Source organism: Schistocerca serialis, chromosome 2, assembly GCF_023864345.2.
Source record: "Schistocerca serialis cubense isolate TAMUIC-IGC-003099 chromosome 2, iqSchSeri2.2, whole genome shotgun sequence".
NCBI classification, from domain to species: domain Eukaryota; kingdom Metazoa; phylum Arthropoda; class Insecta; order Orthoptera; family Acrididae; genus Schistocerca; species Schistocerca serialis.
In genome coordinates, this window is record NC_064639.1 from 869,487,180 (window position 1) to 869,500,642 (window position 13,463).

The following is a 13,463-nucleotide window of genomic DNA, read 5'->3' on the forward strand; positions in this document are numbered from 1 at the left end:
GAAGGGAGTGAGACAGGGTTGTAGCCTATCCCCGATGTTATTCGATCTGTATATTGAGCAAGCAGTAAAGGAAACAAAAGAAAAATTTGGACTAGGTATTAAAATCCATGGAGAAGAAATAAAAACTTTGAGGTTTCCCGATGACATTGTAATTCTGTCAAAGACAGCAAAGGACTTGGAAGAGTATTTGAACAGAATGGACAGTGTCTTGAAAGGAGTATATAAGATGAACATCAACAAAAGCAAAACAAGGATAATGGAATGTAGTCAAATTAAGTCAGGTGATGCTGAGGGAATTAGATCAGGAAATGAGACACTTAAAGTAGTGAAGGAGTTTTGCTATTTGGGGAGCAAAATAACTGATGATGGTCGAAGCAGAGAAGGTATAAAATGTAGACTGGCAATGGCAAGGAAAGTGTTTCTGAAGAAGAGAAATTTGCTAACATCGAGTGTAGATTTAAGTGTCGGATAGTCGTTTCTGAAAGTATTTGTATGGAGTGTAGCCATGTATGGACGATAAATAGTTTGGACAAGAAGAGAATAGAAACTTTCAAAATGTGGTGCTGCAGAAGAATGCTGAAGATTAGATGGGTAGATCACATAACTAATGAGGAGGTATTGAATAGAATTGGTGAGAAGAGGAGTTTGTGTCACAACTTGACAAGGGACATATTCTGAGGCATCAAGGGATCACATATTTAGCATTGGAGGGCAGCGTGGAAGTTAAAAATTGTAGAAGGAGACCAAGAGATGAATACACTAAGCAGATTCAGAAGGATGTTGGATGCAGTAAGTACTGGGAGATGTAGAAACTTGCACGGGATAGGGTAGCATGGAGAACTGCATCAAACCACTCTCAGGACTGAAGACCACAACAACAACAATTTGCCTATCAGCACCTCCTCTATATGGTGTGTAGTAAATATCGTTTTTACAAATATCGATTTAAGGTAAGCCTGATTCAAGCCCTGAATCAACTCAGAGCTTCATTGTGTCTCATTTTTTCTTTCTTTGTTTTCTCCAGTGAAGACCTTATGTCAATCCACTGCATGTGCCACTTTATAGCTGAATTTGTGTCACACTGCATTTTGAAAGGCTCAAGGTTTGAATGCTATCATTCTTATAACTTTTTTTTAATGGCTTTTTAATGTGAAACTCATATCTGGCAATGCCTCCTATATGAGAAGGCAATAAAGAAAAGGGAGGTGCTGTGATTTCAGTTTCAATATAAAAGTGTGGATCCATCCGAAATTGCTCAGGTAAACTAACCGAGTTCACAGGTCAGAGCAAGGCAGCCCCAATAGGACTACACCATAGAGCACAATACAGGGGTTACATAGTGCAAATATAATTCACCTCCCTTCACATTCCAGTAATTGGTTGTGTGCAAAAAAATTACAGATTGTTTGCTTCTGTATGTGCCCAGTTTTCTCTCATATTTTATCCCTAATGTCATCGCGTGATACTTATGTAATAGGATGGAATAGTATACTGGTAGAATTAGCTGTGGTGAGAGGTTCTTGAAATTGCATTACGTTTCTCTAGTACAGTAAGTACCCCAGCGAAGTTTACAGAGATCTGATCAGCAAAATATGTTCTGCATGGAATTCATCAGTCTGTTTCAACAGTGTAGGCTCATCCATGGTGATTTCTGTTTTATGAGCATTAGGCCTTGTTCTAAGGTATATTTCTGTATAGATTCACCTTCACAGTTACATAGGTGTGACTCTGTAGTCATCAGAAGCAGGAAGATGGACAAGAATATCAAGAACCCAAATGTCTTTTTGGACTTTTTCATAAACATCCACTCAGTGGTTCTACAGATAAGTGACATTACTAGTTGTCATTTGTTCCTGTTAAAACAATATCAACTCAGAAGCTGACTGAGTAGTTGGTGTGCAGTGAGTGTTTAAAGAAAGAGAGAAAGAGTGTTGTGGAAAAATGGATATTCCATGTCAAGATTTTCATCGGAAGATTCTTTTACAATTTTTGTGTAGGTCTAGCTCAACAATAATGCCTCAAATTGCTGTGTTCAAGTTTGGGTAGTCAGCTGCTTTCAGAAAAGATTCTTTGCAGGTGGCCTGCAGAATTTCACCATGGTCGTACTTTGTGAAGGTTGACCAAAATCAATTTTTGTTGAAAACAATTGATTCGAAGAGAATTAGTGGTTGACTTACCGTGAGACAGAAACATCCTCAGGTGTATCAGAGACTGCACCCCACTGATTTTTGTGCGAACTTTTAGCTATGGAGAAGAGCTGCTCCCAATGGGTTCTGCACAGTTTGACCAATACTCAGAATGGGCACGTGTTAATGGGTGTAAGGAAATGTTAAAAAAAATATGGCAGAGAAAATATAAAATCTGTTACAACATCATAATAGGAGATAAAATTCGATATATGTATATGCGTCAGTTGGAAACTAAGCAGCAGGTATCATTTTGGGTGTTTGGACAAGAACCAAAACCGGCAAAAGTGGTTTGCATGTGTGAAGCACTTCCAGGAAAATGATTACTCATTTCTTTCTCTGTACTGGGCGTACCACAATCATCACTCTAGAGAATTGAAGAACAGTTAATGTTGAATGGTATACAACAGTTTGCTTGCCACAAGTCATCTATTAGATTAGATTTACTTTCGTTCCATTTGATCCGTAGTGATGAGGTCCTCCAGGATGTAGAACATGTCAGAAAAACAATAATACATGACAAATATTTACAACTGAAACAAATAAGCTAATGTACCTTCCACAGGTCCCAAGTGGAATGATCGTCATTATTGTTAATGAACACCATATGAAAGAATCATTTTACAAACACTAATGCATTGAATTTAAAATTAAAAAAAGTTTTTTTTATTTGTAAGGTAATAAACATGCAATAGAACTACTACAATACTTATTTACAATGAACACATTACTGCACTGAAATGGTGCAGAAGTTATATATAGACACACACACACAAACACACACACACACACACACACACACACACACACACACACACACACAAATCAGTTGGTTCTATTGAGAAATTCATTAATGGAGTAGAAGGAGTTGGCCACCAATAAATCCTTTAGGCTTCTCTTAAACTGAATTTCATTGGTTGTTAGGCTTTTTATGGCTGCTGGCAAGTTATTGAAAATGTGTTTTTCTGAATAATGCACACCTTTTACTACAAGAGTAAGGGACTTTAAAACCCTGTGAAGATTATTTTTGGTATTGATTCCATGAATTGAGCTGTTGGTTTGAAAAAGTGATATATTTTTAATGACAAATTTCATTAAGGAATAAATATATTGGGAAGCAGTAGTTAGCATCCCTAGTTCCCTAAACAGGCTTCTGCAGGATTTTCTTGCGTTCCACACAACATATCTCTTACTGCACTTTTTTGTGCCCGGAAAACTTAGCTTGGCTTGATGCATTACCCCCAAAAATGATCCCATATGACATTATGGAATGAAAGTAAGCATAGTATGCCAGTTTTTTTCATTTTTGTATCCCCTATGTCTGACACAATTCGCATTGCAAATAGAGATTTGTTAAGACGCTTCAGCAGTTCTGTGGTGTGCTCCTCCCAGTTTAATTTATTATCAAGCTGTAATCCCAAGAATTTGACACTGTCCACTTCTTCTATGTGCTTGTCATCATATGGTAGGCATATACTCGTGGGACACCCCTTAAATTTCTGAACTGCATGTAGTGTGTTTTTGGAAAGTTTAGTGACAAAGAATTGGCTAGGAACCAGTGATTAATGTCCACAAATATTTTATTAGCCAATCTTTCTGAGACTGTACTTGATTTGCTATTTATTGCAATGTTTGTATCATCAACAAACAAAACAAACTTGGCCTCTAGTAATGTTGCTGATGAAAGGTCATTGATATACACGAGAAATAGTAAGGGCCCTAAAATGGAACCTTGTGGGGCCCCACATGTAATTAGTTCCCAGTTGGATGATGCCCGATAGCTTAATACATGTCTCTTTCCAAATAACACCCTTTGTTTCCTGCCAGAGATATAATATTTGAACTATTTTGCAGCATTTCTTGTTACACCAAATATTCTAATTTACTTAAAAGGATATTGTGATTTACTCAGTCAAATGCCTTTGACAGATCACAAAATATACCAGTTGCCTGCAATTTTTTGTCTAATGAATTAAGCACATTTTCACTGTAAGTGCAGATAGTCTTCTCAATATCAGAACCCTTTAGAAATCCAAACTGTGACTTTGACAGTATGTTATTTGAGATAAGATGGTTATAAAGCCAATTGTACATTACTTTTTCTGAAATTTTTGAGAAAGCTGGCAAAAGTGACATTGGATGGAAATTTGATGTTATTTCTTTATCTCCCTTCTTAAGTAGTGGCTTAACTTCAGCATATTTCAACCACTCAGGAAATATTCCACTGATAAGCGAATGGTTGCACAGACAGCTTAATATGTTGCTTAACTCAGAATCATATTCTTTAATTAACCTTGTTGATATTTCATCATACCCACTAGATGTTTTTGATTTTAAAGATTTTATGATGGACATTATTGCTGCTATGTCTGGTCTGAACTATTCCATAGCAGCATCTACAGAACCTGACAACCCCATCTTTTCAGTAACAGTTATAAAATGTTTGTTAAAAAGTTCTGCAACACTATGCACATCTGTCACCAATGTATCATTTACTCTTAATTTTATTTGTCCCTCTTCATGTCTGGTTCTACCGGTCTCCTCCTTCACTATATCCCATATTGTCTTTATTTTGTTGTCTGATATGACTATCTTGTCCTTGTAATATATTTGCTTTGATGTTCGTATTACAGTCTTTAATATTTTGCAGTATTTCTTGTAATATGCTATAGCATCAACATCGGAACTGTTTCGGATTGATAGATAGTTTTCTTTTTGTTTTCAAGATACCCTTATTCCTTGAGTAATCCATGGCTTCTTTGTAGACTTTGCTCTAATCTTGGGTAGTTTTGGGGGAAAACTATTCATATAAGGTAAGCACTTTCTTGGCCAAATTGTTATATTTTTCACTCATCCTATGAGCACTGTGAACATCAGTCCAGTGAATGTCTCTGAGGAGTGTCCCAAAATAATCAAGTTTTGGCTTATTGATTACCCTCTTGAGCTCAGATTTAACAGATTTTTTATTCTGTTCAGTATTAACATTTAACAGAGGGAACTACATGTCATGGTCCGAGAGGACATTGGCTATTGGTTTTGTAATATAATTTTGTTCATTGGACTCTTATATAAAGATATTATCAATGGCTGTTTGTGAGCAATTGGCTACCCTGGTGGGGAACTTTACAGTGGGAATTAAGTTGAATGATAGTGTTACTTAACTCAAGTAAGTTCTTATTAGGAGAGTCTTTAAGGAAATCTAGTCTTTAAGGAAATCTACATTGAAATCACCAGCAACCACTATTTCTTGGTTTTTGATTGTTAAATGGGCCAGTACAGCTTCAAGGTGGTTTATGAACAGATTAAAGTTACCTGCAGGTGCTCGGTGTACACTTAATATTATGAAGGATTTTTTGTGAAATTCTGCTTCTGTTGCACATGCTTCCATGTGCTGTTCTAGGCAAAATTTATGAATGTCTGTGTTCTTAAATTTATGACAGTTCCTGATGAATGTGGCAACTCCTCCTTTCTCCATTTCTGCTCTACAAAAGTGAGATGCTAACCTAATCCCCGTAACTCTTAAGAGTTCTATACCAGTGGTCACATGATGTTCAGAGAGGCAGATTATGTCAGCTGGGTTGGGAATGTTGGGAATGACAACTAATAGCCTCGCATTGTTCTTCATCATTACAATGCCACCTGTTGTACAACACAACTTTACCTAATGGTAAATACTGTATGGTAAATTCTGCTGCTAACAATCCATGGGGCAAGTGTACAACCTGCTAAATGGTTCATCTACACAGGGGTTTCATTGCACACTGTTGTATTATGACCTTACATAAGCAAATAATTAGCCTATGAAATCAGTCAGTGAAATACTGATATAAAAGACGAGTAAACCAAGAAATGAAATTGAGAGTTAAGAATATTAATGTATATTTAGCATACATTTTGAATTATACCGTTGTTTTATTCATAGAAAACTGCTTTGCTATGAATGATGGTCCAACACATACTATACACAACAGTTCAATCAGAATCAAAAAATAGTTCTAGCAGAACAGCTGCAGGCAAATAAACTGAAGTTCCACTATGTTCACAATTCAAATTCTTTGTTCACAAACTGATAAACTGAAGACTAGCATCCAAACAAACCTATAGGCATATTCCTACCTTGGAAATGAAACATGTTGCCCCAGGCCGTTCTTGCCCACCTTACCTACACAGCTCCCCCCCCCACCCAAAAAAACCAAAATCTTTGCTTTGCATCTCTGTCCTGCTTCTCCCCCCCCCCCCCCCCCTCCCCCTCCTATCAGCTTCATATTCTCATACCTGATCATCTTTCATTTACAAACACTTTTCACAGTATTCAAATACTTAAACCAAATACATTACACAATTCTGTATACAGTTATTCCTATCGCATATTATTATATTTTCTTGTTACATTTAAATGCCTATTTCGCATTAAATTATTCAAATTCCTCTATAATTATTAATACATTATTATTAAATAAACATAGAAAATGTAAAATCAGTACAAATTAGCCATGCAGAGGCTCAGTACAAATTACCTATGCAGAGGCTCAATACAAATTACTCATGCAGAGGCTAATAGCTTTATGTCTTTGAGGATAACTTATTCGTAGGCACACAGTTTCATCTGTTATGTTAAAACAGCATGATAAATAATTGATTAATTGATGCAGAAAATCATTTCCTTAATGTCTGACTGTATTTATTCTCCTAATTTATCACCTAATCACATCTTTTTCTTCTTCTTATTTCAAATAACATGTTGACAGTGTTTTTTTCACCTCAGGAAGCTACTGAATCCTTTCAAACCCATGTCTTTGGGGTAAATTTAGTGTTTGTGACTGAAGGGAGCAATACACTACAATTAATGTGCTCAGGTACAAAGTACACTTAATGTTCCCAGGTACAAAGAAACAATTGTACTTTTTTTAAGACAAGCAGAATACAATAACACAGTTTGTCGAGATGTAAGTCTCCACTACTTGCTTCAGGCTGAAAGTCAGTCGCTGATGTTGGACTGGAATGTTCTTGACCGCTAATCAAGTACCGATGTTGCACTGGAATGGTGTTACACAGACAGAGTCCATAAGGCCTTGGTCAGGTCAGTGGTGGGACGTAGGCTGCTTGAGAACAGGTTGAAGACAGAGTCCAGAGGGGTGTTGAGCTTGAGACTGGATTGAAGACAGGGTCCATCAAGGCAGTGAGCAGAGGATACACTTGGCAATGGCTTAGCTGTTTGGACACTGCAGTGAAATGATCCTTGTTGTGGTCAGCAATGTGAACTGGCTGCAGACTGAGCAAGCAGCAACCTAAGCACCCACCTGACAGAAGGATACCGGCTCGGCACCGTGGGGCCATGTTACTCACTCAGACTGTTTTCCTTTGATCTCTACATCTATATCTAATGAGGTAGTGCATCAATGAGCTGGGGCTTTAGCAACTCATGGTACATTCCTGTGTGGTTAGTGGCTGTGTCACAATCGGTAGCTAGGGATACAGCAGTACTGACATTAGAATCAAAAAAATATTTCCAGAATTTCTTTGAGCACATGCAGAAGTGAATTAATTTTAGAGGGGAATATTTTAAGAAACAACAAAACAATGTGTATCAAAAATGTGTTTTTCTTTCGTTGTTTATGTAAAGTCATACAAGGGGTCCTTGTGCAAGGTAGATACAAGTAAGTCTTAGATTTATAGACCTGAAGGAACTATAGAAGAAAAAGCTACATAGTAACTTATGACACCAGTTACCTACTTTGCTATATGTCAACACACTGTTAATATCCTTTGTAATGCCTGTCTCTGTCTTTTTATTGCAGATGGAACCAGAGACAAAACTTTTCCCAGCAATTTTTGTAGAGGCGACAAGTAAAGAAATTCTACAGATAGAGTTGGGAAGAACATCGACGACACTCCCCTTGTCAGCTGCAGTACTGCAGAATTCAGAGAGGCATGTCATACCACAGGTAATGTGAAGATGCCACTTTTCATACGTGTTGCAGTCATTGTCAGAGCTCCGTACATTTGCATTAATACCAGGTGAGCCTGTATAGGCTACATCATACTATTAGTTCACTTTATCTTGAGCTCTATTTCTGAATCACTAGAAACTGGAAATTTTTAGCAAAACATTGTACATACTTTGTATCTTCCCAATCTATACAAACATGCAGTGTAGAGATTGAGTATCAGCCATAGTGCCATTATTGTCAAATGTTGTCTGTAATTTTGTGGAGTTCAGTTCAGATACTGTGAGGTTTCTGTTTTCATGAAAAATCCAAGCATTCATTACCTTTAAAGTCCAGTTTTAAATCTATAGTTGTCCCAAATGAAGAAATGGACACAGTTACTATTTTCAGGTAAGTTTCCAGCATTGTACCAAGTAGTTGCCACTTAACTTAACCGTCCTCTCTCCTCCCTGCAGCATTCCATGTTGTGGACAAATTTAATTCATTCCCCTTGCCACTCACTTTTCTGGCAAAGCTAAGGAAAATGTGAATTAATAGTACCCTAATTTATCCTTCTCTGTCCCATCCCACTTAGGAAAAATGATTGTCTATTTGCCTCTGTACATAACTAATCTTTCTTACAATTATGCAAACTGATGTCATAATTCATTAAATAACATATTATGAGCTATGTGTGAATGCATAAAATAATTGCTACATTTATGCTGTTGTCAGACACAGTGAAGCATTGAAATTGGGCACAACAGTACTTACTTTGGCTTTCACGTCAACCAGCTCTTTCCAAAAAACTAAGTTACTTACAGAAAGGAAGAATATCATGCTACTTTCTTATGTTTTTGATTGGCTGACTCAAGTGCTAGGCTAAACGATACATTAATATCTGTGGGAACACCAAGGACCTTTATTTTGTCTCCTCTTCTCAGCAGTATAGGTTTACTGAAAGTTTTCATTTTCATAGTGTAGTAAGAACAATGATTGTTAATGATGTGTGTGTGTGTGTGTGTGTGTGTGTGTGTGTGTGTGTGTGTGTAGGTTCAGTCTGAAACAAAAAAGATAAGAGGTGATTACAGCTAAAACACAAGAAACTTTGTAAAAGATTTAACATTGTGTCAGGTAACAAACTGTTACAAGAAGCAGTATTTCTATGATACCTGAAGATTCCTTAAAAACATTTGTAGACATATTTTTGGGTGCCCACTTGCATCAACAGTTCACTTTTTATGAACAGTTTGATGCCTGTAATTGCTTCTAGAAATCAGAAATCTAGTTACAAAAAGGGAGAGAATAAGTTACATGAGAAATTACACACTATAAATTGCACACATAGTGTTTTAAAATATCAAATAAAACAAGTCATATGTTCTCTTTTTCTTCTTCTTCATTACCAGTCTTTTGATTGAATGGCAGCCCTCTTTCAGGATCTGTCAGAAAATGACTTCTTTATTTCTGCATAATTAAAGACTTTTGTGTTATGTATAGCTTCTTTCAAAAATGTCTGTCGCCATATTCTTCTGGGTGTGTTCCCTTATAATTTCCTTCAAGGACTGCTTGTATTGTATTATTTCTTTGCTCTGTTGTTCTCCTAAACGATCGTTCTTTGCCAGTTCTTTGCAGGACTTCCTTGTTGGTGATAATAAAGTAAACCAAGAAAAATTATACAAATATTTAAGAGATAAGGTAATTGAAGATGAAATAGTTATTCATTATTCTTGCAGTAATGTGTCAGGGCATTGTATCAGAATATGCAGTTTTGTTTTAATTCTTAATTCTTTTTGAACAAACTTTAAAACTTCAGGTAATTTTTCCTAATGTGATGACTAGATCAGTCATGAGTGTATTATGCATAAAAATGGAATTATCAATATGCCTGGACAACTGAAAATACACCTTTCAGCTGTAGTTGTGTTTTCTTAGGAAATCAGTGATTACTTCAGTGTCTGGTTGACTGATTTTTGGGTTACAATATGCAAGCCTCAACAATTTTATTTTATTATAGTTTGTGTACATTTTCGTAGCACACTCTTCATATGCTCTGTTGAGATAGTCACATATAGGACTGTTTTGTGCATTGTGTGAAATTTGCCATATAATGACCTTGAGTACTGGTAAACATATAAATTTCAGTTTTTACAAATTGACTCGGCAAATAATTCTTTAGTTTACCAACTAGAGGACATTGTTTCAGTTCCCACCAAGACTGAAAGTGCAGTGCTTAAAGCCACACCAGTGGGCACGGGTTCCAAACCAGTCTCTTCAAGTTCATGCTTTGAAACTATCTGATATCCGTGGCTGGAGTATCCTCTGTGAAGATCCTGTGTCAATGCTTGCTTTACACATACCTGAAGAGGATAGATGTATTGATATTCTGGAGCTTATTGAAATGGAAAGATTACTCAGGTAAGGCGTTTCATTTAAATTTTAAAATATACTTTTGGATAATGTTTATCAGCAAAGAGATGTAAAAAAAGTTTTCATAACCTATCATATAAGTAACGTTTGTCGCGTGATGTGTCCCAACTTAACATTAGTTCATTCTCTCTCTCCAGTCACAAAAAATCAACTAAGGACTGTTTGCAACTTTATTTATGACTTAGCAGAACTTATAAAATTTGATGCCAGGTTTATGTATTTGACAGCACTTATATTTTGTAAACCACAAATAGCTGCACAACAAAAAAAGGTACTTTTTATTTACTATTTTATGAATAGTGTGAGAGAAGAATGACTGCTTAAACACTTTTTTCTAAGTGGAGTCTTTCAGCAAGATGTGACTAAAAGTAAAATAAAATACTACTTAGTGGCAGCGTTTGCTTGAATACTAGTATAGTTATATGATGATTATTCTTCATTCTCAGCTAATCTTGGATACAGATATACAGGGTGTATCAAAAAGAAACATCCGATTTAAAACACAATCGTAACTACTATGTTATTTGAGATATGTGCATGAACAATGTAATGTTGGAGGAAACAAACTCTTGAGTTTTACATAGTTCCCACAAGGTAGCACCAGTGTGTGCTCGCTTCAGTTCTAGTAAAAATGGTGTCGGGTCAACAGACAGTGTTTTTTGTTGTACGTTTTCCACAGTGTGGTCAGTAATAATTGTTCAGCATGACTTTCATACTAGGTATGGTGTGGATCCTCTTACAGCACAGAGCATTAGATGATGGCATGAACAATTCTGAGAAACAGGTTATTTGTCTAAAGACAAATTGCCAGGCCATCCCCAACTGTCTGAAACAGACTTCAGACGCATCTAGCATAGTTTCACAAGGAGTTTGCAGAAATCCATTCGCCACGTAACTTGACAGCTCAACATGCCCTCAATGTCTGTCTGGCATGTGTTGCATCAATGTTTACATGTGAAACCATACAAAATTCAGTTACTGCAAGTTCTTCATGAAGGTGACAAACAACTATGTGTGGAGTTCTGTAATTTCATTCTTGCCAAGATGGAGGATGACAGTTTTCTACCATACTTACTGTTTAGTGATGAGGCAACATTCCATTTAAATGGAAGGGTGAACAGTCATGATGTGAAAATATGGGGTATGGAACAAATACATGAAGTTGCACAACACGAGAGGGGCTATCCAAAATTTAATGTGTTTTGTGCAGTTTCACGTTAAAAAATATATGATCCAATTTTCTTTTCTGAAAATATTATTACAGGAAGCACATATCTCAATATGCTTGGGAACTTTCTTTTCCCACAGTTGGAGACTAATTCGAACAACTTCATTTACCAACGGTATGGGGTACCACCATACTGGCATCTGGGAGTGCAGGAATTTTTAAATCAAAGGATTACTGAATGATGGATCAGTTACACTGGACCAAATGATTCAGCCTTACATTACTGGCCTTCAAGGTTACCGGACTTGAGTGTATGTAATTATTTCTTGTGGGGGCTTACAAAAGACTCTGTTTATGTGCCTCCATTACCAGCAGCAATGCATGAACTGAGACGTTGCATAACAGTAGCTGTAGAAGCTTAACTCAAGAAATGCTCTCTGCAGTGTGGGAACAATTGGAATACTGCATTGAAGTGTGCCATGCATCTCAAAGGGGGCATATTGAACACCTATGAAAAGTTATGAAAAAAACTTGAGTTTCCCATTCAGCAAAAAACAAGTCATTGTATATGTTTATTAGTTAGAAATATGTGTCTGTGAGGTCCCATACTCTGAGGAGCATGGGACCCAATGCACGGGAAACAAGAACACTACTGCAAGACCACGAGCTGCGGACTTCAGAAATATAGACATGCCAAATCAGATGATTCTTTCTGATACACCCTGTATGTTTAGTGCTTGGGGTATAATCAAGCATTTCAGAAACATTCTCATGCTAATTATGTAAAAGGATCATCAACATTGTTAATTTAAGTTGAAAATCTTGTCTACTTCAAATATAATGCTTCTTGAAGATTTTCTGATTCCATGCATGACAGAAAGAACTTTGTTGTTATCTTTTAATACAATATTTAGTTTTCCACATCAATGGTAATTAATATTGTGTATACTGGTCATGACATAACACTGTTTTTGACTTTTTTCTTGAGTCTGTTTATAAGTTTAACCTTGAAAAAGTTCAAGAAACATACTTACCTTCTAGATATACGTAAATTTTGTCCCAGGTATTTCTTTTGTTGTTTACATAAACCACTTTCTTAAGTGCCATAGCTTCAGTTCCTAAAGGGAACTCTCAAGCTTAACAGATCCTGAAATTAAAACAGTTTTGATGTTAATTTAAGTTAATTATTTAGCATACAGATAAAACCCCGCTGTGAATGCTGTTCTCAGGCAAGGGATGAATTAGTTGATGTTTGTAACCAACTGAAAATTGTCTTAGCTACTGTCAAGTAACTGGAAGCTGCTTCAAAAGGAAGTGTTTGGCAAATTTTTGAGAGTTATGTACCAGACATACCAAAGACACCTCAAGCACTATTGTCTCCAGAGGATACTGTCTAATCTGCAGGAAGTTCAGGGCCCATCACTGCTCATGCACTTGCCTGTGGGTGTCATGTCAGTGATAGATCAAGGATCCCTGTACAGTGGAGGACAGGATCAGGGAGAACTCGTAGCATTCCACACATCCCCGTAACAAACAAGCTCAGTGAGTAAGTGAGACACACTACACTTGTTGAGAAACCTGCTGCATCCTGTGTCAAGGAGAGACAAACACAAAAGATAAGGGTCTGTAAATTGTCAGCAGTTCAAACATAAGATGCAAAATTTTACCCCACAGGGAAAGAGCAATAAGAGATGGGATGGAGTACCTTGTTTGCTCTATATGTATACCTAGGAGTCTCATTCTATTTGTTGA

General features: G+C 36.7%; 1 protein-coding gene across 1 annotated transcript in view; it reads left to right on the plus strand.

Annotated features, from left to right (window-relative positions):
* The window catches only part of LOC126458188 (ryanodine receptor), a 740,760-nt gene that overhangs the window by 409,438 nt on the left and 317,859 nt on the right, over nucleotides 1-13,463 (plus strand). Inside the window, exons 36-37 of the mRNA XM_050095064.1 lie at nucleotides 7,985-8,131; nucleotides 10,320-10,531. Coding sequence (XP_049951021.1) covers nucleotides 7,985-8,131; nucleotides 10,320-10,531 — 359 coding nt within the window. The remainder of the gene's footprint in view (nucleotides 1-7,984; nucleotides 8,132-10,319; nucleotides 10,532-13,463) is intronic.